We start from the raw sequence: 25,000 nt of genomic DNA on the forward strand, positions 1-25,000 counted from the left end.
AACCAGCTTTAAGGTTGTCCTGTGGCCAATCTGGCTGCTCTTGAAGAACTAATATATTTTGATTTTCTTAAATTTAACGTGAAGACTGAAATGGACCAGTGAAACATATTGTTTGCTATCAGTGACGGCTTATAACTTCCATTTTGGAAATCATTAATAACCTTACAATCAACACATTGATAAGCTCACTTAATTTTAAAAAACCCGCTGAATTCCATTCATAAAGTTAACTTTGAATTGTAGCATTAGTTGCAAAGTTGCAAAATGCAGAATTTTTTTTGATAAGCTTCCTGCCAAAATGAACTAATCCACAGTTAACTGATAGTACCACAATCATTATAGCTCGTGCATTTTTGCTGACAATCGTGCATTCAATGTTGTTGAAACTCAGAAAATTATTTCCTTTCAGCTGTAAAGAAATCCACAATTTTACTATTTGTAGAATGTAATCAGTGGCCAAACAACTTGTTCCCATTGTCATAAGTACATAATGACAACATTTAGAACAAGGCTTTGATTTTCCAATGACCTGATAATCTGCAATGTAGATATGAGCTATGCATGGGGACCCTACAGAATCTCCAATATAGCAGACTGATGGAATTACCTGGAAAATTGAAGATTCCTCTGGGCAATTCCTCCATGCCTGGAACTCTTGCAAAGTATTCATTTAAATTAGAAAATTGAGAGGGTTCTGCTGCGATAAATTGTTCCTTAGGAAAAGTTAGATTATTAAAAAGCCTAATTCCTAAGCAACTTTTCAACTGACGCCCACACTCTCTACTACACCTTCCTGAGACCTCTTACACCCCCGAACCAACACCCTCCCTATATCACTAGAACCCGACAACTTCCCCACCTCCTGACACCCTGACACTGAAGAAGCCCCTACTGAAGGAGCCCTAAATTGGAATCTCCTGTCAGAAACGTCAAGCTCTTTCTTTGTGTGAAAAAAGGAGTTGAGTGGAAATTTGCATGAATGTTGCTCCTTGGGAAAGTTGCTCAATTGTTGTTTGGTATCATAGAAATACATAAATATGAGAACACTACAGCAAAGGAGGAGGCTAGTCATTTTTCATATCTATACTGGCTTATTAGTAAAGCAATCCAAAACTAACCCCATTACTTTGCTTACTGCCCATTGGTATATATTCATATTTTTCTCTCTTCAAATATTTATTCATTTTTCCTTAAAAGGTGGAAAGGTGTTGCCTCAACTACTTTCTGGCAGACATTTTATCCTTTAACAATACTGTTGGAAGGAACTTATCCTATTCTCTCTTCTCATACTCAATGACAATGTTAAATTCATGAAATAATCACGTTTTCCAATTCACCCTATTGAAATTTCCTGTTATGGGTTAAAATAACAATGTGATGCTCACCACAATGTGATCACATTTATAATATCCAAATTATTGATTCTTTGATCTGAATTAGACTGAGTTAGCATGGGCCACCTTTTCATGCCTGACTTTGGTGTATCACTGGTAGAAGCACTGGAATATGTTATCTGCTTATTTGCAACATTGGAGAATGGTGTTCAGCATTGGAAAAGGAGATACAAAAATATCAGTAAGGGTCTCTAAGAAGGAATGCAATATTTTTCAACTATGCAGGATTATTTAAAGTATTAAAACATTTTCCTCAATTAGCATTATTTCACTGGCTGCTTAAACATCCTCAACTCATTATGCTGAATTTATAAAAGTCAGTACATTTATGCATCAATGGATCGGATTGAATTCAGTCAGTTTTTAAGAGTTAGCAAAGTTAGACTCTAACCGGTTTTAGACCTAAACATGAAAAATATTGGCTAGCTAAAGATTAAGAACTTGATTTTTCTTAAACAATAAATTCTGAAAAACCTCCAAAGTCAAGGATTTCCAAAATGCTACCTTCGTTTTGGGGCTCTGATGAAGAGCTCACACAGCAATCTTCCATGATCATCCTTGTAATCTCTAATGGTATTGTACAGCTCATGGCAAACTGCAATCTGTTAAAAGAAATTTTTTACATCATATATATGAGCAAATGCTTAGTTGTACAGAACCTTAGCAGATCTTATACGGAGTAGTGTTTAATTTTGGGCACCATACCTCAGGATTTTTTTGTTTTTAGTTTATCCTTTATGGGATGTGGATGGTGCTGGATAATCCAGCATTTATTGCTCAACCACAATTGCCCAATAGACAGTTAAGAGTCAAGTACATTGGTGTGGGCCTGGAGATGCATGTAGACCGAACCAGGTAAGGATGGCAGATTAATGGGCATTCGTGAACCAGATTGGCTTGACTACAATTGATCATAGTTAATACCAAATTTCTGTTACTAAATTCAAATTTCACCATCATCCCTGATGGACTTCAAACTTATGACCCCAAGGTCCCAGATCACCAGTTCAGTGACATTAATACCATGTCACCACTTCCCTCCTTGGTGAGACTACAGCACAGATTTAGAAAGCTACCAAGCATTTAAAGGGTTACATTGTGAAAACATATTGCATCAACTTGATGCAAGTTGCTTAGAAGGGTGAAATATTTGAGGTACTTAAAATGAAACAATTTGATAGCAAATGATTTCCTCTGGAAGGGAAATCTAGACCATGGGGCACAATCTTAAAAATAGAGCTCAGTCATTCAGGATTGAAGTTAGGCAAGAGATTTAAAAGCCCAGGAATATTTTTTATCATTTTAAATTTACAATTTTGACAGGTATGGAGCAAACCAGGATAAAATGTGTTGAGGTAAAAATGAGCCACGATCTCCCAGCCTGGTCAAACAGGCTTGTAGGACTGATTGGCTTACTCTTATTTTTATGTCTTTACCTATTATAATGTATGTAAACCAGAAAGACAAAATTTATACCTTAAAAGATACATTTAAAGATTAATTAAAGAACAGCAAAATTTGACAGTATTCTAAAATATTTATACTTCTACCTGTCAACATGGTGGTCAGGTAGATTTGTCTCAAATTCAAAAAATCTTTTTTTTTGAAACATGAACTTACTGGACATATTTATGTCAAAGTAGATCTCATTAAGAAGCTGACTCCATATAGTTTAGACAAAAAAAGACAAACTTATATACTTCATATAAAGGTCAGCTCTAATTTTTCAGGGATCAAAACTCAAATAGTTTGCAGGATATCAATGTGAAGTGCAGTAATTAGTTATATATTTAAATTACTTTAGATGAAATATTATATGAGTCCATAAAATTAAAAGATGAAAACATGTTAAGTAATTACTATGGAAGAAATAGGAATATACTATAAATATGAAATATATTAATATAGATGAAATATATATAGTCCATAAAATTAAAACATAAAAAAGTCAAGTAATTAATATGGATGAAATATGTGGAAGTAAAGTTGTCATATTTGCAGAACACCATAGGGCTGCTCTCTCATAAGGGGACAGCTAGTGGTGGTTTAACCTGAGGGTCACCATGTTCCAGGTGAGGGGAGAGGTTGAGTAGAAGTGTCCTTCATGGTGACCTTATGTGGTTTCTAATGCTATAAAATAAGTGAAGAACCCGGTAGTCAATTTCATTTGAGCAAGGTAAAAAAAATTCCAGATATTCAAGTGAATTATTATTTCATTCATTCCATTGCCTTACATTAATTCCTCAAATCTATATGCCCAAAGCTAAATTTGCACATGGCTCAGGTAATAATCCAGTCATTATTACCCTAGAAGTTCTGCTTCTTAAATTTGATCCCTTGTACCCCACACTGATTATGAAGTACCTTCATCCTCACCCTGACTATGTTATTGGCATCTACATTAACCATGATGATGGGATCCTCACCTTCCCCTCTCTGGCCCTGAGCAGATGTCCTGAACTCTGGGACCAGGCAGGCAATACAGTCTTCTGGATTCTTGTTCTTTATTGCAGAAAACAATGTCAACTCCCTTAATTTCTGTCTACTACTACTACTAAATTCCCTTTTGCTTCCCCCACTTGAATGGCTTTCTGCACGAAGATGTAAGGTTCAGTAGTTCATCCACCCTGCAACCCTCACTCTCAACCAACCTGCAGAAATACCCCAAACTCTGCGAGTTAATCACTGAGGGTGAGGATCCTGCATTTTGCCCTCTGGGTCTCTTTACTTGTCTAACTCACATTCATATCTTTCCCTAAGCAGTGGGCAAATTGAAAAATCCCATCACAAGAGTGTGATTGCTTCCTTGTACAAAATATTCACACAATGGTGTTCTGGAGCCTGTAATTGGTGTTCCAGCTCAAACTCTAAGCTGAATCTGCTCAACCTGTAAATACTTACTGCAGATGTGTTTGCTCTGGATCTACTAACATCCAGAGACTGCCATATGTCGCAGCCATGAATGCATTTCAATTGAACTTTTTAAAAGTCTGTTCTTGAAATTTTAATATCTACCTTAACCCACATTTGCATCCCAATATTTATTCCGCTCTCTGCAAATCTTTTAACAAATAATTGTTTCATTTCCTGGTTTGCTGTCGGTGAAAATTATTTAAACATCCCATGACATTACTGCAGCTCGACAAAGGGAATCCCCAATAATGATTATAACAGTCAGTTGCAAGTTGAGAAAAGTAAAAGATAAAGGTAAAGATTAGGGGAACTCACACAGCAGCTGTCTTCAAGGTCAGTGGCAACAAGTATTTTGAAGTCAGTGGCAAAGAGACAAGGGCCAATGAATTTTCAATGAACCATACATTCCCCAAATTAAATTTCAACAGATATTTCTAGAATACAGAAGTTATATCTCCCAAATCTTTGTTTTAAAGTAACTTACTGATCTACCAATTAAGTATTTACATCACTTAACACTTCTTCCTTTAAACAGGCATAATAAAATGTTAAAATTCAAGACAAGTCATTCAGACTACATTATTCAATTGGTTGTTTTTATGATTCAATGGTGAATGAAGTGTGGACAAAAACTAAATTTCAGCATTTCATTTATCATTGAAATGAAGCTAACTATCTTCTAATGACAAGAATGTAAATTTCCAATATACTCAACAAGTCTGGATACTTATTTATAGAAACTACAGTAATAGGAATACAGAAAGACACTGTAGTCAAACTTACAGGATCTACAGTTGGAATGTTGGAAAGTTTTCTTCTTTTTCTACTTGATCCTGCATTGCTTCCAGAAACAGGGTGTCCGTCATCACAGTCCCCTCCACTAATACTGCTTGAAGGAGAAGTGGCTCTCTTTCTTTTTGAACCCATAGGAATTTTGGTAATATCTTTAAACATAAGGCATTCAATGATGAGTTGACTCAAAAAAATTAGATGTTTATTCATAGTCTTCATTAACACTATCATCATATCACTACTATTATCATTTAGAAGGGGGCTGGAGATTATGGCAGCGGTGAGGTTATAATGTCATTGGACTAGCAATCCAGAGGGCCAAGCTAATACTCTGGAGGCATAGGTTCAAAACGGTATAGCAAACCACTGATCTCAAAGGAAGTTAGAGGTGAGCGACAAATGCTGGCCTTGCCAGTATTGCTCATATCCTAAGAAAACACTATCAGAAAACATAATTTATACCATTCTATTTCTTGGATTTTAAAATCTACTTCTTGATATAATTTATGCTTCTAAGGGTAAACACTGTTTAGAAATTTATATTGTGAATCTATAGACAGAAGTTGATACAATTCAAACTATGAAAGCTAAAACCAGAATATTTTTAAACACAACTTTGAGGTGCTACAAATAACAGGGACTCTAGGGCAATGAAACAATTCAACTTTCCCACACTGATATTTCCTTACTTTATCATTCCAATTTCCTAACTATAAAGAGCACTAGTACAACTAGCACAGGGCTTTAGTCCAGTGACTGATTAGTGTCATGTTGCAGATCTCCGCTTTATATACTTTGACTTGCTTTCTTCAGAATGATAGAAAAGAAACAGTTTTGACATTTTAGTGTGAACATGGAACTCAAAGCTATATCAAGCTCACATATACTGTACCAAAAATTGAGATTGCACATTGAAACTCATTTACAACTTATAAGTTTTGCGACTGAATCAAAATCATTCTAGGAACATATACATTGAAATAGATCAAATATTTAACAGTGTCAATAAGGTAAACAGATTATTACTACCAGGAGAATAGAATAAAATGAAAATGAGAGGAGTAAATTTGGAAAAGGTATGTGGAAAAACCTCTTTGCCCAAAGATTGCAAAATAAAATTTAGAATGGTGCACCAAAAAAGGAAATAGAGGCAAAACATCAGATATGTTTAAAATCATTTAAGCACCCAATGGTCTGAGACCAGTATTAGTTTGAGTACCACAGGCACACTAGTTCTTCTTATGAAGTTTTTAAACTCAAGAGTCACTGTTGATTCTTTTGATTTGTTTAAATTATTGTAAGAGTTTAGATTAGAGTGGTGCTGGAAAAGCACAGCAGTTCAGGCAGCATCTGAGGAGCAGTAAAATCAATGTTTTGGGCAAAAGCCCTTCATCAGGTATACAGGCAGAGTGCCTGAAGGGTGGAAAGATCCCTATACATTATTGTCAGCCTTATGCCACATTTATATTAAAACTTTCATGAACCATTAATATAAGCACCCTGACTATAAAAGTGAAATGCTTCATTAAAGCATTTTTGAAGTATATAAATTTAAGCCTATCTGTAAAAATAGACAATTGCCACTTGCTGGGTACTAATTGGTGCTTTTGATGCAGTGCACCATAGATCTCTGCTAAATTGATGGAATCTGGAAGAGGTGTCAAAACACCCACTGGAAAAGTCTTCATTTGTATAACAAGTAAAAGCAAAATTGCCATTGGTCTAGAGGACCATAGGGCTGTTTTCTCATTAGAGTGGCAATTGGTGGTGGTTTAACCGAAAGGACACCACATCTCAGGTTAACAAGGACAGTCTTTATGGCAACCTCAACTGGTGCAGGAATTGAATCCAGCCAACTGAGGTAATGGACTCCTATTTCTGCTAATAATGCATGGTGGAGTCCAACATCATAAGCAATGAAATCATGCATGTGTAAAATAAAGGGCATTCATTTGTATTCCTCAAACAATATTTGGAATCAAACATAAATATGTATAGGTTTTCACTAAGTAACTCAACTGCTTCCTTCTTTTATCAGATTTGATAAGACCACTATAGAAGTGTCAAGATAAGAGTTTCAAAGAAGCATCTTCAAAAGTGCCATTATACCAGGACAGCTAACATCCTGAGGATAAAGAGTGAAAAATAGTTTTGTTTATGCAATACATAAAGTAAAATTATTACAATTACATCTAACATGATTACGAATATCAAGTTTAGCTACAAGATTAGTAGTTTTAATGTAAAAAAAACTCAAACATCAATCAGCAAGTAGTAAATACAATTTATGTAAATTTCGAGTGAAGTTTGATTTCAAGAATAAAGGGTTCCTTTCAGCAATTGAATAGGCAAAGTAAGCTATCTTTTTTGTTTAATTTTAGACTATTCCTCATTGGTTAAAAAAAGGAAGACATTTGGAGTATGGGATCTTTGCCACATAGATTCAACACTTACATTATAGTTTCTAAGCAACTGATTGCAACTGTGGTTTTTATTGTGAGATATTTATGAAGAAAGGATGGCCATCCCTTCATAAATCTACAATCTGTTACTGACAAACATAATTTTTTATTTCTGAAAATAAAAGAGAAAATACTGGAAATGTTCAGTTGGTCAAGTAGCATCGAAGAAGAGAGAACAGGGTCTATGAAATTTCATTCTGATGAAATGTCATTAAGCTAAAACAAACTTTCTTTCTCTCTCTGCACTTGCTGCTGAATCTGAAGTTATCTACTTCTGGATTTTTTTTGTTTCTATCATAAATTTCAAACATTTGTATTGTTTTACTTTTCCCTCCTTTTTATCTGAGGAAAACCCTGAAACTTTTCTCTAGAATTTTCAAGGCACAAACAACAATTGATTTCAAGTTAACAACATAAAATAGCAGTATTAAGCAACTTAAGGTTATGCCATAGACAAACATACAGTAGGGTATTGTAAAAATGCAGTCTAACACAACATAAAGTGCTCACTTGGAAACACCACATTAGGACAAAAGGTCATCCGATTCATATGCAAAGTCCGTCTAGTCCAATAGAGCAAACTTCCAACCTCTGAGGCCTGGACCAAGTTGAAAGCATGTGGGGAAAATATATACACAAAAATGATACCTGAATCTTGTGCACTTAAAAACAATACTCATTCCTACAATAGTCAGGCAGTTTCCCGCCACCACCCTCTCCCAATCTTTTTTTCACATTTGCTTTTCTTTTGCATTCTTCAGTCAGTACTTGCACAATAAATACGGTACTAGATGGGGAATAGAAAGAGTACATGGGAAAGTAACACAGCTCAAGTAAGGCAGGTACCTTTACAATATATTCTCATTCATGAAACTGTAACTTTATAGACATTTTAAAAAAAATCGTAAGTGACTTTGGCTAGTAAATTGGATAAACAAATACACTGGTTAACCATAGGATACTTTTTTCATAGAGGGAAAAGGAAACTTAGACAGCAATATCCTACAATCATATCTTATGCTGGTTGATTGCATTTAAAGAAAGTTTGCATGCTATTATGCAAAGTTTTGTTCTGCTGAGACTCCTAGTTTTGTCCAAAAAAATCCTTTCCCTTTTCTTTCTAAAATTTTCAGTGATAAACTAGGGATATCTATGCACTCTTGATATCTGAAACAAAAACAGAAATTGCTGGAGAAACTCAGCAGATCTGGCACCATCTGTGCAGTGAAAGCAGAGTCAATATTTTTGGTTCAATGACTCTTCATCAGAACTCAATACTCCAAATATCACCTCCACCCCAACACCCCCCAAACAATCATAATGGTTAAACTGTAGAAATAATAATTACTGCACTGGCACACTTCTAGCCACACATCTATTGAGTTTGTAGTTGTCAAGTCAATATTCTATGCCTGCAACAAACTTTCATGCAGGTTTTTTCCTTTGCTTTCTGTTGGCTCACAGGAGTAGCAAAGTGTTTTGATTTGTATCAGACAGCCTCATATTTAGAATTTATACTATCAGATACTGTACTAAAGTTAAAATGTAGCATCAGGCTTAGATGTAATGATTTAGATATGGTCAACCCGATGGGCAAAAGGGCCTCTTACGGTCCGAATTATTCTAACCATTCAGGGTTAACAGTACTTTCCAAACTACCAAGTCAACGAAATTCAAATAGGAAAAATTATTTTTTATTTTAGAACCAAGAACAAAATAATTGTACAGGCATCTTTAATAGGGTATCACCAGAGTTTACAGAAGTAATGATCACATAATTGCAGTAATGGCGTTCATTTCAAAGAAAAAGTTAAATTTTCCATGGGTTCCAATGGAGACTGCCTCAGTACTTAAAAATTCCTGGAATTTTTTGCGAAGAAGTTTCTCAGAAAAATAGTAATTTATAGATGGAAGCAGTATAGTGTTCATCACCTGAATACAAAATTAATTTTGATAACATTGAAGTGAATAATATATTGATGTGTCAAAATAAATATAAATCTTTCAATTTGTTGATTAAGTTATTTCAGTACTGACAATTTAATATTTTTAATAAACGTGAGCTGTCAATTTTCTTTCTCTCATAGCTTCATGATCACTCTTGTCTGTAAGATCTCAACAGATTTTTACCAGTGAATTTATTACTTGGTTTGGAATTTTCTGGTGCCAGGCATTTCAAAGTATGTCACATTAGTCAGATATTTTCAACAGATTTTTACCAGTGAATTTATTACTTGGTTTGGAATTTTCTGGTGAGAGACATTTCAAAGTATGTCACATTAGTCAGATATTTTTTTGTCATAAATTACTGGAACTGCAATTGATAGACACACTGTAAAGATAGCAGACCATCTAGGTGAATAACAGGACTAACAGTCTATCTCATAGCCTAATGAGATTTAAGGATGAAGAAAAGAAAAACAATGTTCAGAGAAATGGAATGGATCAGAACTAAGTTTAAAAAAAAGAAAGCAAGAGAAATTTAATCTTAAAGGAGACAGTCAAAAAGGAAAAGTAAAACAAAACACAATATATAATCTGATGAAGGGATTCAACTGCTTTAGTTATTTCCTTTTGAAGACAGAGAATAGGTGACTTCGTGAGAACGTTAAACTTGTAATTAAAACAGTTCTTACACCATTAAGTACTAGTTCTACTTTTCTGTAATGAGTCAAAATTAATTTTAACAGAGCAAATGGAGCTGTCTTAAAACTCACAGATCAGCCGTCTGCCAGCTCCTGCTTTCACAATGCAAATTTTGCAAGAACGTGCAACTAATCAAGTTATCTCAAAATTGCCATGAATTGCTGGGCTACTTACAAACATAATTTAACACAACTCTCTGTTACTTTCTCAGCAACTTCTGGCCTAATGTTTTTGCCCAGTGGATCTTGGTAAACTGCGACTAAGTGGAAAATTTAACAACTCAATATGTATTAAGTCTAAATGAATTTGAAATAACATTTTCAAAAATTTCCCAATCACCAAAATTCTCAAACAAATTTTCTAAGTTTTGATGTAATTGGACAACTTTTTCTTAATTGAAGTGCCCTCTTAGAAATGTAAATATGTTTAAAGTGGTGTTATGACAGCAATCACAAAAATGTAGTTTGTTCCTCCAATCAGGAAGTGTTCTATCCCTAGGATCACCGGCAGGTTTTATTCCCCGATTGTACACAGCGTCATTTCATTTTTAAAAAATCCATTGACAATAGTAATTAATTGTCTTGTAGGAATAATCATTTTAAATACGCGTTTGAATATCCTGCAATGATATCTGGATGTTGTAAGCAGAGTAAATTTCATTCATATCTTTGGAATAGGAAAAAGTTAAAATCTTTGCTCCCTTTCTATATGCGCATAAACAAAAACAACCTATTTCGACGCTGAATGAAATGACTGAGAGGCGGACACAAGTCATCGCGCGGGTGAAATCTGGAGTCCGGAAAGCTGACTGACAACAAAAGAAGCAGCGGCCTGAACCTCAAAAACACCTTTGGCAGCCACATAAAAACAAGCGGGAAAGAGCCTGCACATATAACTTCCACACATCACTCATCCCAGTACAGCTCCGCAACCAAAGCCGTCCTTACCCAACTCGGCTGATCCGAAAGAATATATAATAAAACAATAATAACAACACCAATCCACAACTCCGGTTCTGTCCCCAACTAACGTTAGCATCAGCAGTACGGCCGTAAAGCGGATTCGACAGTGCATTGACGACATTGACGTGCTTCCAGACGATGAGTTTACGGCAGGCTCTGGGTTGGTTGGGACTTTGTCACGTGGCTTGCCCTTTTCTCAGCCGGCAGCATGAAGCGACCGAGTGAGTTCTCTGACGTGGAACTATGGCCTTTATAATTCGTTATATTTATTTATTTTATCCGCGAGAGTTTGTTTTGATTCATTGTCCTTCTTGTTGCTTTTCTCACAGAGCTGAAAAAGGCGAGTAAACGTCTGACCTGCCACAAGCGATTTAAGATCCAGCGAAAGGTGAGTCAGGGTGGAATCCACGAGTTGTGGAGGCCCCAGCATTGGGCACATGGTTCGCTCTGGGAAAGCTTGTGAGATATAGTAACCATGATCGTGAGGTATTGAAAGTGGCTAAACAAACAGCAAGTATTTATATAACCACTCTGAACTGTGCTAATCCCCTTCACAATCACCTAAGTTAGTACTTATAAGAGCACGTGGCTTTATGGCAAACAGTACATAATATAGTCAAGAGCAACTTATTATAAGCTGCTAGTCTACAACTTGAGTACTTTGCAGTTTTTTTACATCACGCTATTCAGAAATATTTAGAATTTTCAATGACCAGAGAAGAATATTGGATGATTAGACTATGAAAAGATAGCAAATGAAATGGATTTTAATGACGATTGAGAAGTCAAGGATACAGATTTAGGCTGGAGTACTGGAAAACTTTTTCATTATGTTAAGCTGATAGGCTGATAAAAAGAAGATAGTTCACACATGTAAGACTTATGTGTTGATATTTAGTGGGCAAGAAACATGTTTCTGTTGTAATTTCAGTATACATCTTTGTAATTCACTGCATGAATTTTTGTGCAGTTATACCTCATATTTGATATTTCAAGGAATTTACAGCCTTTTTAAAGAAAACCACCCTAATTTGACCACTTTTAATAGTGTGTTAAAGAAACATAAGACTAGGAAGTAGGACTAGGCCATTTGGCTCCTTTTGAGGCTATTCTACCATTCAGCAGAGCGATGGCTGATGTTGGGGGGTCTCAACCCCACTTCTTTGGCTGCCTCCATAAACTTTACTCCTTGTATGCCAATCTTTCTAACTCATCCTTGGATAAATTCAATGGCACAACCTCCAGTGGAAGAGATTTTGCCCACTAACCACCCTCAGAAAAAAAATCTAACTTAAATAAACCTCTTAGACTTATACTATGTCTGTCTTGCTAATCCTCTCCACAGGATGATGCATCCACTCAGTATCCACCCTATCAGGAAGCCCCAATATTTTAAAAACAAAGAACTGGATTTTGGACATTTGAAACACGCACACACAAAATGCTGAAGAAACCCAGCAGGTCTGGCAGCATTTGTAGAGAGAGAAGCAGTCAATGTTCAAGTTCATTGACCCTTGTTCTGACAAATGATCACTGGACCTGAAATGCTGACTCTGCTTTGCTGTCTACAGATGCTACCAGATCTGAGTTTCTCCACTTTGTTTGTCTCAGTGTCTTGTATATTGCACTAACATTATCCCTTGTCCTTCTAAGCTCCATGAGGACAGGCTCTGCTTTGCTGAAAAGGTAGTGACTGAACTGCTTCTAACAACTTTTTCAACTCAGGAGAGCAAGATTGTACAGCTTTCCCAGTGTGGTCTCATCAATGTCATGTAGAGCTGCAACAAAACATTCTCTATTTTTGTTTCATTCCCCTCGCAATGACCACCAACATCCCATTTGCCTTTCTAATAACCTATGTGCTTAATGTGTAATTTATATACCAAAACACCTATATCCCTCTGTATCACCCAGTTCTGTAATCTATCTCAATTTAAGCAGCATATTAGATTTAGATTACTTAGTGTGGAAACAGGCCGTTTGGCCCAACAAGTCCACACCGACCCTCTGAAGAGCAACCCACCCAGACCCATTCCCTTACATTTACCCCTTCACCTAACACTATGGGCAATTTAGCATGGCCAATTCACCTAATCTGCACATTTTTTGGACTGTGGGAGGAAACTGGAGCACCCGGAGGAAACTGGAGCACCCGGAGGAAACCCACGCAATTTTAAAGGATAGGTCATGCTTAATTAATTCTTTTGAGCAAGTAACTATAGTCTTTTGGAAAATGTCTAGATAGAAGTTGTAAGCTTGATTGGAAAGGAAATTACTGAGGCCAACAAATATCAATGCTTGGGTCTTCAACAGTTCAGTCTATTAATGATTTTGTAAAAATAGATGGCAACATATTACGTTTGTGAATGATTGGCATTCTAATTAGGTTAGAAAAAGTGCAAAATTATAGAATGGAAAAGTTGTAAGTGGACAGTACATTTACTGACTCCACCAGAATGTTCTGCACACGTATGTAAAAATGTGCATGCATAGTACCTCTGCCAGTACTGTCGATGACATCATCGTATCCCGTTTGCATTTATTGGGCTTGCTTGGGTGCTGTGCTTTTTACTGGTTGGGTGTTTCACAAAGTATACATGTGCAAAACTTGCTCCATGTGAAATCTGAACCTTTTTAGAGGTGTTGAGAGAGCTGTTGACAAAATTGCTACATGAAATGTAGGTAAGTGTGAGACCATTCATCTTGGAATTTAAAAATTTTTTTTTAATTGCAAAAATTCATAGAGATGTACAGCATGGGATCAGACCCTTCAGTCCAACTTGTCCATAGCGACTAGATATCCTAAATGAATGTATGATTCGGAGATGCCGGTGTTGGACTGGGGTGTACAAAGTTAAAAATCACACAACACCAGTTTATAGTCCAACAGGTTTAATTGGAAGCACACTAGCTTTTGGAGCGACGCTCCTTCACTTCATCACCTGATGAAGGAGCGTCACTCCGAAAGCTAGTGTGCTTCCAATTAAACCTGTTGGACTATAACCTGGTGTTGTGTGATTTTTAACTAAATGAATGTAGTTCCATTTGCCAGCATTTGGCTCATATCCATCTAAACCCTTTTAAATGCTGTAATTGTAGCAGCCTCAACCACTTCCTCTGGCAGTTCATTCCTTACATGCATCACCTTCTGAGTGAAGAAGTTGCCCATTAGATCCCTTTTTAAAATATTTCCCCCCCCTGACTCTATACTTATGCTCTTCAGTTTGCGATTCATACACACACTTCACCCTATCCATGCCCCTCATGATTTTATAAGCCTCCATAAGGTCACCTGTCAGCCTCTGATGCACCATGGAAAATACTCTCAGCCGGGGGAAATTGCTGCAATGGATATACAATAGACAATAGGTGCAGGAGTAGGCCAATCGGCCCTTTGAGTCAGCACCACCATTTGTTATGATCATGGCTGATCATCCACAATCAGTATCCTGTTTCTGCTTTATCCCCATAATCTTTGATTCCACTATCTTTAAGAGCTCTATCCATCTCTTTCTTTAAAGTATCCAGAGACTTGGCCTCCTCTGCATTCTGGGGCAGTGCATTCCATATATCCACCACTCTCTGGGTGAAGACATTTCTCCTCAACTCTGTTCTAAATGGCCTACCCCTTATCTTTAAACTGTGTCCTCGGGTTCTGGACTTACCCATCAGCGAAAACATGCTTCCTGCCTCTAGAGTGTCCAATCCTTTAATAATCTTATACATCTCAATCAGATCCCCTCTCATCCTTCTAAACCCAAGTGCATACAAGCCCAGTCGCCCCAATCTTTCAACATATGATAGTCCTGCCATTCCGGGAATTGACCTCGTGAACCTCCACTGCACTCCCTCAATAGCCAGAATGTCCTTCCTCAAATTTGGAGACCAAAACTGCACACAATACTCCATATGTGGTCTCACCAGGGCCCTGTACAGCTGCAGAAATACCTCTTTGCTCCTATACTCAATTCCTCTTGTTATGAAGGCCAGCATGCTGTTAATTTTTTTCACTGTCTGCTGTACCTGCATGTTTGCTTTCGTTGACTGATGTACAAACACCTAGATCTCATTGTACTTCCCTTTTACCTAACTTGACTCCATTTAGATAGTAATCTGCTTTCCTGTTCTTGCCACCAAAGTGGATAACCACACACTTATCCACATTAAACTGCATCTGCCGTGCATCAGTCCACTCACCTAGCCTGTCCAAGTCACCCTGTATTCTCATAACATCCTCCTCACATTTCACCCTGCCACCCAGCTTTGTGTAATCAGCAAATTTGCTAATATTACTCTTAATGCCATTATCTATATCATTAATGTATATTGTAAACAGCTGCAGACTCAGCACGAACCTTGTGGGACCCCACTGGTCACCGTCTGCCATTCCAAAAGGGATCCGTTTATCACTACTCTTTGCTTGCTGTCAGTCAGCCAATTTTCAATCCAAGTCAGTATTTTGCCCCCAGTACCATATGCCCTAATTTTGCTCTCTAATCTCCTATGTGGTACTTTATCAAAGGCTTTCTGAAAGTCCAGGTACACTACATCCACTGGCTCTCCCTTGTCCATCTTCATAGTTATATCCTCAAAGATTCCAGAAGATTGGTCAAGCACGATTTCCCTTTCGTAAATCCATGCTGACTCTGACCTGTCCTGTTATTGCTATCTAAGTGAGTTGTAATTTCATGTTTTATAATTGATTCCAGCATCCTTCCCACCACTGATGTCAGGCTAACTGGTCTATAATTCCCTGTTTTCTCTCTCCCTCCCTTCTTGAAAAGTGGGATAACATTAGCCACCCTCTAATCTGCAGGAACTGATCTTGAATCAATAGAACATTGGGAAATGTTAACCAATGTGTCCACGATTTCTAGAGCCACCTCCTTAAGTACCCTGGGATGCAGAATATCAGGTCCTGGGGACATTAGCCATTAGACCAAACAGTCTATCCAAAACCATTTCCTGCCTAATATAAATTCCCTTCAGTTCACCCTTTACTCTAGGTCCTTCAGCCACTATTACATCTGGGAGTTTGCTTGTGTCTTCCCCAATGAAGACCTATTCAACTCTTGCCATTTCCTTGTTCACCATAATAAATTCACCTGTTTCTGTCTTCAAGGGCCCAATTTTAATCTTAACCATTTTTTTTCTTTTCACATAACCTAAAAAAGCTTTCACTATCCTCCTTTATATTTTTGGCCAGTTTGGCTTCGTACCTCATTTTTTCTCTGCGTATTGCCTTTTTAGTTATCCTCTGTTGCTCTTTAAAGATTTCCTAGTCCTCCGGCTTCCTGCTCATCAACTTCCCTTGTCAGCCACGGCCGCCCCTGCCTCCCCTTAGGATCTTCCTCTTTGGCATGAAGTGATCCTGCACCTTCTGCATTATATCCAGAAATACCTGCCAAAGTTGTTCCACTGCCATTCCTGCTAGGGTATTGTGCCATTGAACATTGGCCAGCTCCTCCCTCATAGCTCCATAGTTCCCTTTGTTCAACTGCAATACTGACACTTCCGAATTCTCCCTTGTCCCGCTCAAATTGTAGATTAAAACTTATCATATTATGGTCACTATCTCCTAATGGCTTCTTTACTTCAAGGTCCCTGAACAAATCCGGTTCGTTACACAACACCGGATTGCCTTCTCCCTGATAGGCTCCAGTACAAGCTGTTCTAAGAATCCATCTCTGAGGCAGTCCACAAACTCCCTTTCTTGGGGTCCAGTACCATCCTGATTCTCCCAATCTACCTGCATGTTGAAAACCCCCATGACAACTGTAGTAATACCTTTGCAACAGGCCAATTTCAACTTTGATTCAATTTACACTCTACATCACTCTACATCCAGACTACTGTTTGGGGGCCTGTAGATAACTCAGTTTAGGCCCAGTTTAGTCTGTATCTGGAGCACTTTGTACAATGATAGATTTTGGACCTTGGAAATTATCAATTCAACTGAGGAGTGCAGTGCAGATTCACTAGTTACATTCAGAAAACATTATATGTTGTTTGTATTTTCTCTGAATTGAATGCCCCATTTAACTGGATTCCGGTTTCAGCAGCATTGTTAATATTTCAATTTAATCATAGATTCGTGAACATAAGCGGAAAGTACGAAAAGAAGCAAAGAAACGGGGAAATAAAAGTAAAAAATCCACAAAGGATCCTGGTGTGCCTAATAGTGCTCCATTTAAAGAAGCTGTTCTTCGAGAGGCTGAACAAAGGAAACAAAGTGTAAGAGGGCTCTGCTTATGTACGAATAGTTGGTAATCTGTGGTACTTTATACACACACAACAAGCTTCTGTTCCACTTTCACTAAGTGATTTCTGCATTTTCTGTAGCATAATTTGAGATGGCTGACAGTTTGAAATATGATGTAAATTCTTCAAACTCAAAATGTGATCGAGTATGTAACCTGAAGTTATTTGGTCTGCTGTCTGGTGTATTTGCACAAAGCTGGGAAAAGAGAGGGTATTTGAATATGCAGAGAGCTTGTTTTTTGCTTTTAGTTTGACGTGGACAGTATTAGACTTTTTTTTAATATAACGAACAGTTGAGTATCTTTTACGAAGCAATAGTAAAAGGAAAAAGCGGACTACTGTCGGGTGTGTCCAATGTTGATTTAGTGTTAAGAATAATATACTTTTCGTATAACAAATATTTTATACATAATGTAGTTGTGATTTTCTAAATGTGAATGCTGATTTTAGAAATGGAAGATAAATCCACAAACACAATTAAGAAACAAATTTGAATAAGTTACTAAAACATAAGATAGGTAACTAAACTGTTTTGGATGCCTTTGCAACCATGTCGACGACTTACACTTACTACTTTAGCTTGAAGAACTGAAGCAAAAGCAGAAGCTTGCCAGACAAAAGGAAGTTGCAAAGAAAAGGAAACTTGAAGCTAAAAAAGACCCAGAAATAAATGAAAAGCAACAGAAGGTATACATTTGTCCAAATGCTTAAGCTTGTAGTGTTGAGTATATATAAACTTCATGAATTTTAATATGCTACTTTTGAAAATTCTACTTTTAAACAGAAAAAGTTGGCCAATTTGGAGAATAAAAGCTCAGGAAAATCTCCATGCAGCGAGTTGAATAAGGTCAGTCTGTGCTTTTTGAGTGAATACATGGTTGAACTGATTTAATCAGGCCTTTTTGAATTACAAAGATTGAGGTTATAAGTGACTAAAATAGTATCACAATAGTAAATAAATTAGAAATGGGTTTTTTAAAAAAAGTGAGTTGTAAAAGACCGGTTAAGGCAACCTTATACAAGATGCTGAGAGGACTTAGTAGGGTAGGTACGTAAAGGTACGTAATCCACCCGCTTGTGGATTAGAACCATAATCTCAGAATTGGTCACACACTCACGATGGATATGAGGAATTTATTCTCTGGATGTTGTAAATCTGTGAAACTATTCTACCATAGTGGGCTGTTGAGGCTGGGCCATTAAGTGTATTCAAGGCTGAGCCAGATTTTTAATCCGGAATTGAATCAAGGGTTTTGGGGGAAAGGCAGGAAAGTGAAGTTGAGAATTATCAGAAGGGTTATGATCCTATTGAATGGCAGAGCAAGCTGTGGGCTGAGTGTCTTCTGCTCTTATGTTTTATGTTCTTAGTCATTTATAATAGACAGTGAGATGCTGATACTGGAAGATTCGATTTCAGGAGTATTGGTTTCAGAGTATTATAGATTAGTTAAAAACTTTTTTGTCTAGTTCTTTTGAGGCTTCATGCCAGCTCTCAAATCCAAGTTATCACAGTAAGTACCTCAGCTCACTAACCCACCGAGCAGAGTGAACTAGCTTTTAACCCATTTTCTTTAAGTAAACTAGAAAGGGAAAGGCACAAAACACATCTCTTGGCCAGACTGGTGTCATTTCTCCTGTCATATTCAGTCTGAAAACTCCCAGGAAATTACAGTTCCATTTCTAGTGCATTTTCCCCTTGTTGAAGCCTAATTCTTTGAAGATTCCGTGGCACCTTGTCCGGTATGTCATTTCACTCTTCAGAATGCTGTTGAATTTGCAAATTTGGTGCTGTTTTGAAAAAAAAATTCAGGTTGAAATAAAAGTGCAATATATCCATGGGTGGTTATGGTTTTAAACTGATGGTTATGACAGATGGCAGGTTTGTCACATGAGATGTTGGGCTGATTGGGCTTTATCAGAGAGAAGTCATGCCTAACAAATAAGAATTTTTCGAGGAGGTGACCAGCTAGTTGATATGGATTTCAGCAAAGCCTTCGACAAGATCCCACATAGGAGATTTCTAAAGAAGTTAAAAGCACATGGGATGAAGTGTTATTTGGCAAATTGCATCCAAAATTGGCTTAGTGTTAGGCGACAGAGGGATATAAAGTTTTGTGTATGACTGGAGGCTGGTGTATCATAGGATCAGTGGTGGGTCCCTTATATTAGGAGTGGGACGGGTGGTGTTAAATTTATGAATGATACAAAGGTTGCAGGGGATCTCGATGGGTTGGTCAGATGGAATATAACAGGTGATTGTAAGGTGATGCACTTTGGAAGAAGTAACAAGACAAGGGAGTCCTCAATGAATGGCAGGACAGTAGGGAGCTCTGAGGAATTTTGGTATCCATCTCCACAAAGGCATCTCTGAAGGCAGAAGGACAGGTTTTTAGAGCAGTTAAGGCATATGGAACAATTACCATTATCCGTCGTGGCTTGGATTCTAAGATCAGGAAAGTTGTTGGAGCTGGAGTATGGTGTGCAGTCCTGCTCACTACACTATGGGAAAGATGTGTTTGCTGTGTGGCTGTGAAGACAGTCTGGATGAGCTTTGGTTGTTTTATTTAGAGCAGAGAAAGCTGAGAGTCAATAATGAGGGGGTGTAATTTTAAAGTGAAAAGCCAAAGATGAAGAGGGGATTTGAGGAAAAGTTATTTCTCCTAGAGGCTGGTGGGAATCTGGAATGCATTGTCTGGGAGAGTATATGAGGTGGGAAACCTCTCAACCTCTTTAAAAAATACTTGAAGTGTCATAACATTCAAGACTATGGAACTAATGTAGATTTAGAGTAGTTCATTGTCAGTGAGGACTTGATGGATTACTTCTGTACTGTATAATTCTGTATGGGGAGACATCAGTATTATGGTATTGATCCTCTATCTCAATCCACAGTTGTGTTGAGTAATGGAGTGGGCTTGATGGGGGTCAAACAGCTACTCCTGCTGGTTTCTAGACTTCTAATAATAAAGCAGTGATTTAAGCACTGGAGAACTGTCCTTTAGTTTCGCTGAAATGTTGGTTTTAGTGCGCTTCCTATTTCATTAGGTGCTCGATACCTCAGATGTGGTTCTAGAAGTGCTAGATGCCAGGGATCCTCTTGGATATAGATGTCCTCAAGTGGAGCAGGCAGTCTTACAATCAGAGGGGAAGAAACAACTTGTCCTTGTTTTAAACAAGATAGGTAAGGTGACTTAATAATAATGACTGCAAATTGAATTCTGGAGGGGTCACAATGTCTTCAAAACAATATCATTTACCAAGTAGAAATCCCTGTTCTTTATTGTTTAGATTTAGTGCCAAAGGAGAATACAGAGAAATGGCTAAGATATTTGGAAAATGAATTTCCTGTTGTCGTTTTTAAATCATCTGCACAGTTGCAAGACAGAACAATGGTATGTTTCCCAAAACGAATGCAATATAATCCAATTAAATGTTAACTAGCTGATTGAGTTGGTTTAACGCTAATGTATTTGAGACAGAAGATCTAACTCTGATTTCATGCAATTGTTTTTCATCGCATTTTCTTCTAACCAGTTCTTAAACTTCCATGTTTTGAAGAATTTTGTAAATTGCCAAAATATTGCTGCTTCATAAAGATTAACATCTGGATAATCCAGAACCATATTGCAATAAGAGTATTAAAGTTTTGATGAAATATCTTGACAGTACTTGTTCAGTTGTGTAATTTGTAGCAAAGGTTACCTTTACATCATTTGTATATTCTCTGACATCCTTGTACAATTTATGTTTGTTATTTATTCATAGTTTTGTGTGTTGTACATCCAAGTTACTTACAGCCTTAACTGCACAGATGTGTGCTAACCTTTCTCCAGAGCCCATATTATGGAAAAGTGGCTTACTTGCACTCCCAAGTCACCTAGATATTCCAGTTGAGGTTAGGAAGCTAACACATGGACATTTTAGAGAACAACCCACCTCTTGACAAAATGTTGTACATTTCTACTTTGTGCCACTGAGAAATGTTTACTAATTTATTAGTAATTTGTCAATTCTAGATCAATTTTTTCAAAATTAAACTTTTAAAAATTATTTTAAACAGGGACAGAAAAGAATTTCTAAACTGAATACCAGTATAGAGATATCACATGGAAATACCTGTGCTGGTGATGAAAGTTTTATAAAATTGCTTCTCAGCTACTGCAAAAAGCGAAATCTAACAAGCATTAAAGTTGGTGTGGTGGGTGAGTGCTTGCTTTATACTTTTGTTTATAAGCTATAAAGTAGTCTGATATTGAATTTGAATATTTCCAAGTGAAACTCCTGCAAAATGAGCCAATACTGCATTTTGCTAATGCATTTGACTTTGCAGAATTACCAATTACAAAATATTCTTCCATTCCTTGCCTATCCAATGATGTTCAAAATAGATTAATTGATTCAGCAATCTTATTTACATGCCAGTAAAATCAATATCTTTGTTCTTTATGAATTACATCTTTTTCTTTCAGGTTTTCCAAATGTAGGGAAAAGCAGTATTATTAATAGCTTGAAAAAATTGAGAGCTTGCAACGTGGGACAAGTAAGAGGTCTTACAAAGTAAGAAGATTAAAGTTGGGATGTTTAGATAAAACTGTTTAGATAAAACTGCTGACCGATAATGTGTGACTAACTTGCACACTTATTCTTGAGCTATTCCTTTATTATATTTAAAGATTTGTTTAAAAAAAGGTACTGTTTTTGTTTAGTATAATTTGGGAGATTTCAGTGATTTTGTTCCAGGCGTGTTAAGATTTTGAATTAATCCCAGCCATTTACCAGAGAAGGATTGGTTTAACACATAAACCATTAATCTATTCACTTCGAACTATATCGAAATATCAGTATTCCAATTGGGAAAAAAAATTGCCCGATGGCCATTGAAAAAACTAGAATATTTGATCAGAAAACAATTTAAGGTTATTTGTGTTAAGGAAGGAATGAGTGAAAAATGAGGACAACTTTCATAGTCTGATGTCCATGACTGTACAAGATCCAACTCTGATTTCACTCAGTGGCATACGACCTCCCTTTTTGTCTTTGGATAAAAATCTGTTTCGACTAGTGACTGTGTCATGGTAGGTGTTAATAATTGCATAATCTTGCGCAGATGCATACAGGAGGTACTTATCGATAAGCAGATCAAAATATTGGACAGTCCAAGTATTATTGCTTCTGCATCAAATTCTGCTGCTGCCTTGTCCTTGAGGAACATTGTGGACATTGAAGCACTGGAAAATCCCACATCTGTTGTGGAGCCCATACTGAAGAATTGCAATAAACAGCAGGTACTGAATCCCACTTTCCCTGTGTTGTCTTGCATTTTTTTTTAAAAGTCTCATATTAAATGAATAATGTTTTTCTGAAAAAAATCCAAATTTATATTTGAGTGAGAAATGAGGATAATTTAAATGGTCAGAAAGTGTATGTTTGACTGCTAAAGATCCAACTCTGATCTCACTGTGATATGGCTTCTTTGGTCACTTTAAGTGTTGGGATTATTGTGTAATAAAGCTTTAGCTAACATATGTATATCACATCACCACAATAGGTCATGCTGCAGTATAATGTCCCAGATTTCCGAACATCTCTGGAATTTTTAACATTGCTGGCTCAGAAAAGAAGCATGTTGAAGAAAGGAGGGATCCCTGACATTGAGAAAACAGCCAAGTTGATCCTTTATGATTGGAGTGGGTAATTAAAATTCAGTTCCTATTTTTGAACTATTCTGTAAGATTGAAGTTTGCCTATTTCAGGGTGACCCCCGTATCCATGGGTCCACTTTCCGCAGCTTACGTTCCAGAACCAGGTACCAGGAAGCTGCCAGGAAGGTACGTTTCCCATTTAAATGAATGGGTTTGCACCTGTCCGTGGTTTTGGGCTTCCGTGATAGGTCTTACAACGCATCCCCCTGTGGGTAGGGGGGGAATGATTGTATTTGTATTTGCATTAATAATTCAAACAATTGCAAATTTTCTGTGATAGAATTACTTTTTATTAATGCTCTGCAACAAAATGTATAGTGGATGCCTTTGGATGATGTACAAATTGGAAGCTTTCTTTCTATCCCTCAAGAGCTAAAATCAGTTACTATACAGTTCCACCAGAAAAACACAAGCTACCCAATTACATCACTCCAAAACTTATGGAAGAAGCAAAACGAGGCTTTAATACTGGAGAACTAAATAATCACAATGAAAATACACTCAAAGGTAATTAATGCATTTGTCTAAATTAATGCATTAGCTTTAATGTAAAACTTGGTTCAGTTTGAATTAATTACTTGGACAAGTTCATTGATGTTCAGATTAAATTTATGGGATGCGCCATGTTACATTGAAACAGACTTTTCAATGATATGAGTGTCTGTAAAATATATAAAAGTTTGATATTTATACAAGGCAAAAGAAATTTGCTGACAGAGGGATTAGAGTTGATAATTGAAGCAGGAACTTTAATCAGAGAGGCATATAGAATTAAAGCATAATGTCAGTAAACATTATGCAGATCTGTTTCTATCTGCTGTTGATTTCCGGCTCTCAAATAATCTGTAACTTTCTCTTTTTCATCCCCTTCTGTCCAGGTGTTAGATGCCCTAATATGGCCAGCAGTATATTATTCCAATCTACAGGATTAACCAATGGACTAATTACAGGGGCTAATGTGGGAGAAGAATTGCAAAATCAGGAAAGGAATGAGGGTAACAATTCAGTGGACCGAGAAAATTCAGAGGTAAGCTAACTGCTATTTCGAGTGGTGGTCTTTTGGAAGTCTAGAATTATTTAATTGCCCTTTGAGATCCCTACATGAGTTACGTATGTTTATGTGGGATGAATCATTGATTTTTTTTTTGTGAACACCTCTATAGAATACCAGAGTTTGAAACTGATACCTGATGATATTACTCATTAAGAAAAATCGAAGCTAAAGCTTGAAGTGTTTGATACAGGTGTAAGAATATAAGAAAATTATTTCCACTAGTGCATGTTTATATTTGGCACAAAGTTCAAAGTACTCTGGTATGGATTTAGAGTCATAGTCATACAGATGTACAGCATGGAAACAGATCCTTTGGTCCAATTTGTCCATGCCAACCAGTTATCCTAACTTAATCTAGTCCATTTGCCAGCACATGGCCCATATCCCTCTAAACCTTTTGTAATCATATACCCCGTCTCTACTTTGTTCCTCCCTACCCTGACTGTTTGACTCGCTCTCTTTACCAACTGTACCAGTCTCAGATTGATCTCGTTCTTTACTAATTCCTGGGTCCCACTTTCCCACCTTACTGGTTTAGATTCTCCTGAGCAGCTCTAGCAAATCCCCCTGCCAGTATATTTAGTCCCCTTCCAATTCAGGTGGTTAAAATGATAAAACATAGTTCAAATGTTTGGAATGTTGTTTGGCTTCTTGTATTATTGAGTCTTGCAGTTATCTTGCAATGTTATCTTGACTGTGGACATTTTTAATGAATATCTGTAATGGGAATAGGCCATTCAGTTCACTGTTCCTTTTAGATAAAGTATTTGTCTGATTTTATCTATTGGTGAATTGCAATCAGTCTGTATTTGTG

At 37.0% G+C, this 25,000-nt stretch overlaps 2 protein-coding genes and 2 non-coding genes across 5 annotated transcripts; 3 read left to right on the forward strand and 1 right to left on the reverse strand.

The window, feature by feature from the left end:
• Window positions 1–1,898: 1,898 nt before the first annotated feature.
• Window positions 1,899–11,336, reverse strand: LOC122547245 (protein polybromo-1-like; the record flags this gene model as incomplete). Its single annotated transcript, XM_043685889.1, has 3 exons — window positions 11,155–11,336; window positions 5,091–5,251; window positions 1,899–1,996 (listed from the first exon to the last, which is right to left on the reverse strand). Coding segments are annotated over exons 1-3 (395 nt in total), but the record flags the coding sequence as incomplete, so codon positions are not given.
• On the forward strand, window positions 11,303–24,410 carry gnl3 (guanine nucleotide binding protein-like 3 (nucleolar)). Of its 2 annotated transcripts, none has more exons than XM_043685888.1 (13): window positions 11,303–11,390; window positions 11,499–11,557; window positions 17,260–17,403; window positions 18,010–18,117; window positions 18,215–18,277; window positions 20,476–20,611; window positions 20,719–20,822; window positions 21,491–21,632; window positions 21,900–21,987; window positions 22,538–22,715; window positions 22,979–23,117; window positions 23,503–23,639; window positions 24,011–24,152. In XM_043685888.1, the coding sequence occupies exons 1-12, from the start codon at window positions 11,378–11,380 to the stop codon at window positions 23,610–23,612; spliced, it is 1,284 nt and encodes a 427-aa protein (XP_043541823.1). In that variant the 5' UTR covers window positions 11,303–11,377; the 3' UTR covers window positions 23,613–23,639; window positions 24,011–24,152. The 2 variants fall into 2 exon arrangements, with proteins under 2 accessions (XP_043541823.1, XP_043541822.1); XM_043685887.1 differs by having other exon boundaries at window positions 11,307–11,390; window positions 22,979–23,121; window positions 24,011–24,410.
• Window positions 22,374–22,445, forward strand: LOC122547247. Its single transcript, XR_006310936.1, has one exon. It is a non-coding gene; the product is annotated as a small nucleolar RNA SNORD19 (small nucleolar RNA).
• Window positions 22,819–22,895, forward strand: LOC122547246. The gene has a single exon (XR_006310935.1). It is a non-coding gene; the product is annotated as a small nucleolar RNA SNORD19 (small nucleolar RNA).
• Window positions 24,411–25,000: the final 590 nt, after the last annotated feature.

This window comes from Chiloscyllium plagiosum, unplaced genomic scaffold, assembly GCF_004010195.1.
Source record: "Chiloscyllium plagiosum isolate BGI_BamShark_2017 unplaced genomic scaffold, ASM401019v2 scaf_4751, whole genome shotgun sequence".
Classification (NCBI taxonomy): domain Eukaryota; kingdom Metazoa; phylum Chordata; class Chondrichthyes; order Orectolobiformes; family Hemiscylliidae; genus Chiloscyllium; species Chiloscyllium plagiosum.

Coding starts and splice junctions, on each gene's coding strand:
- gnl3 (XM_043685887.1), top strand. Junction 17,404..18,009: donor CTGAACAAAGGAAACAAAGT/GTAAGAGGGCTC, acceptor TTACTACTTTAG/CTTGAAGAACTGAAGCAAAA. Junction 18,118..18,214: donor TAAATGAAAAGCAACAGAAG/GTATACATTTGT, acceptor ACTTTTAAACAG/AAAAAGTTGGCCAATTTGGA.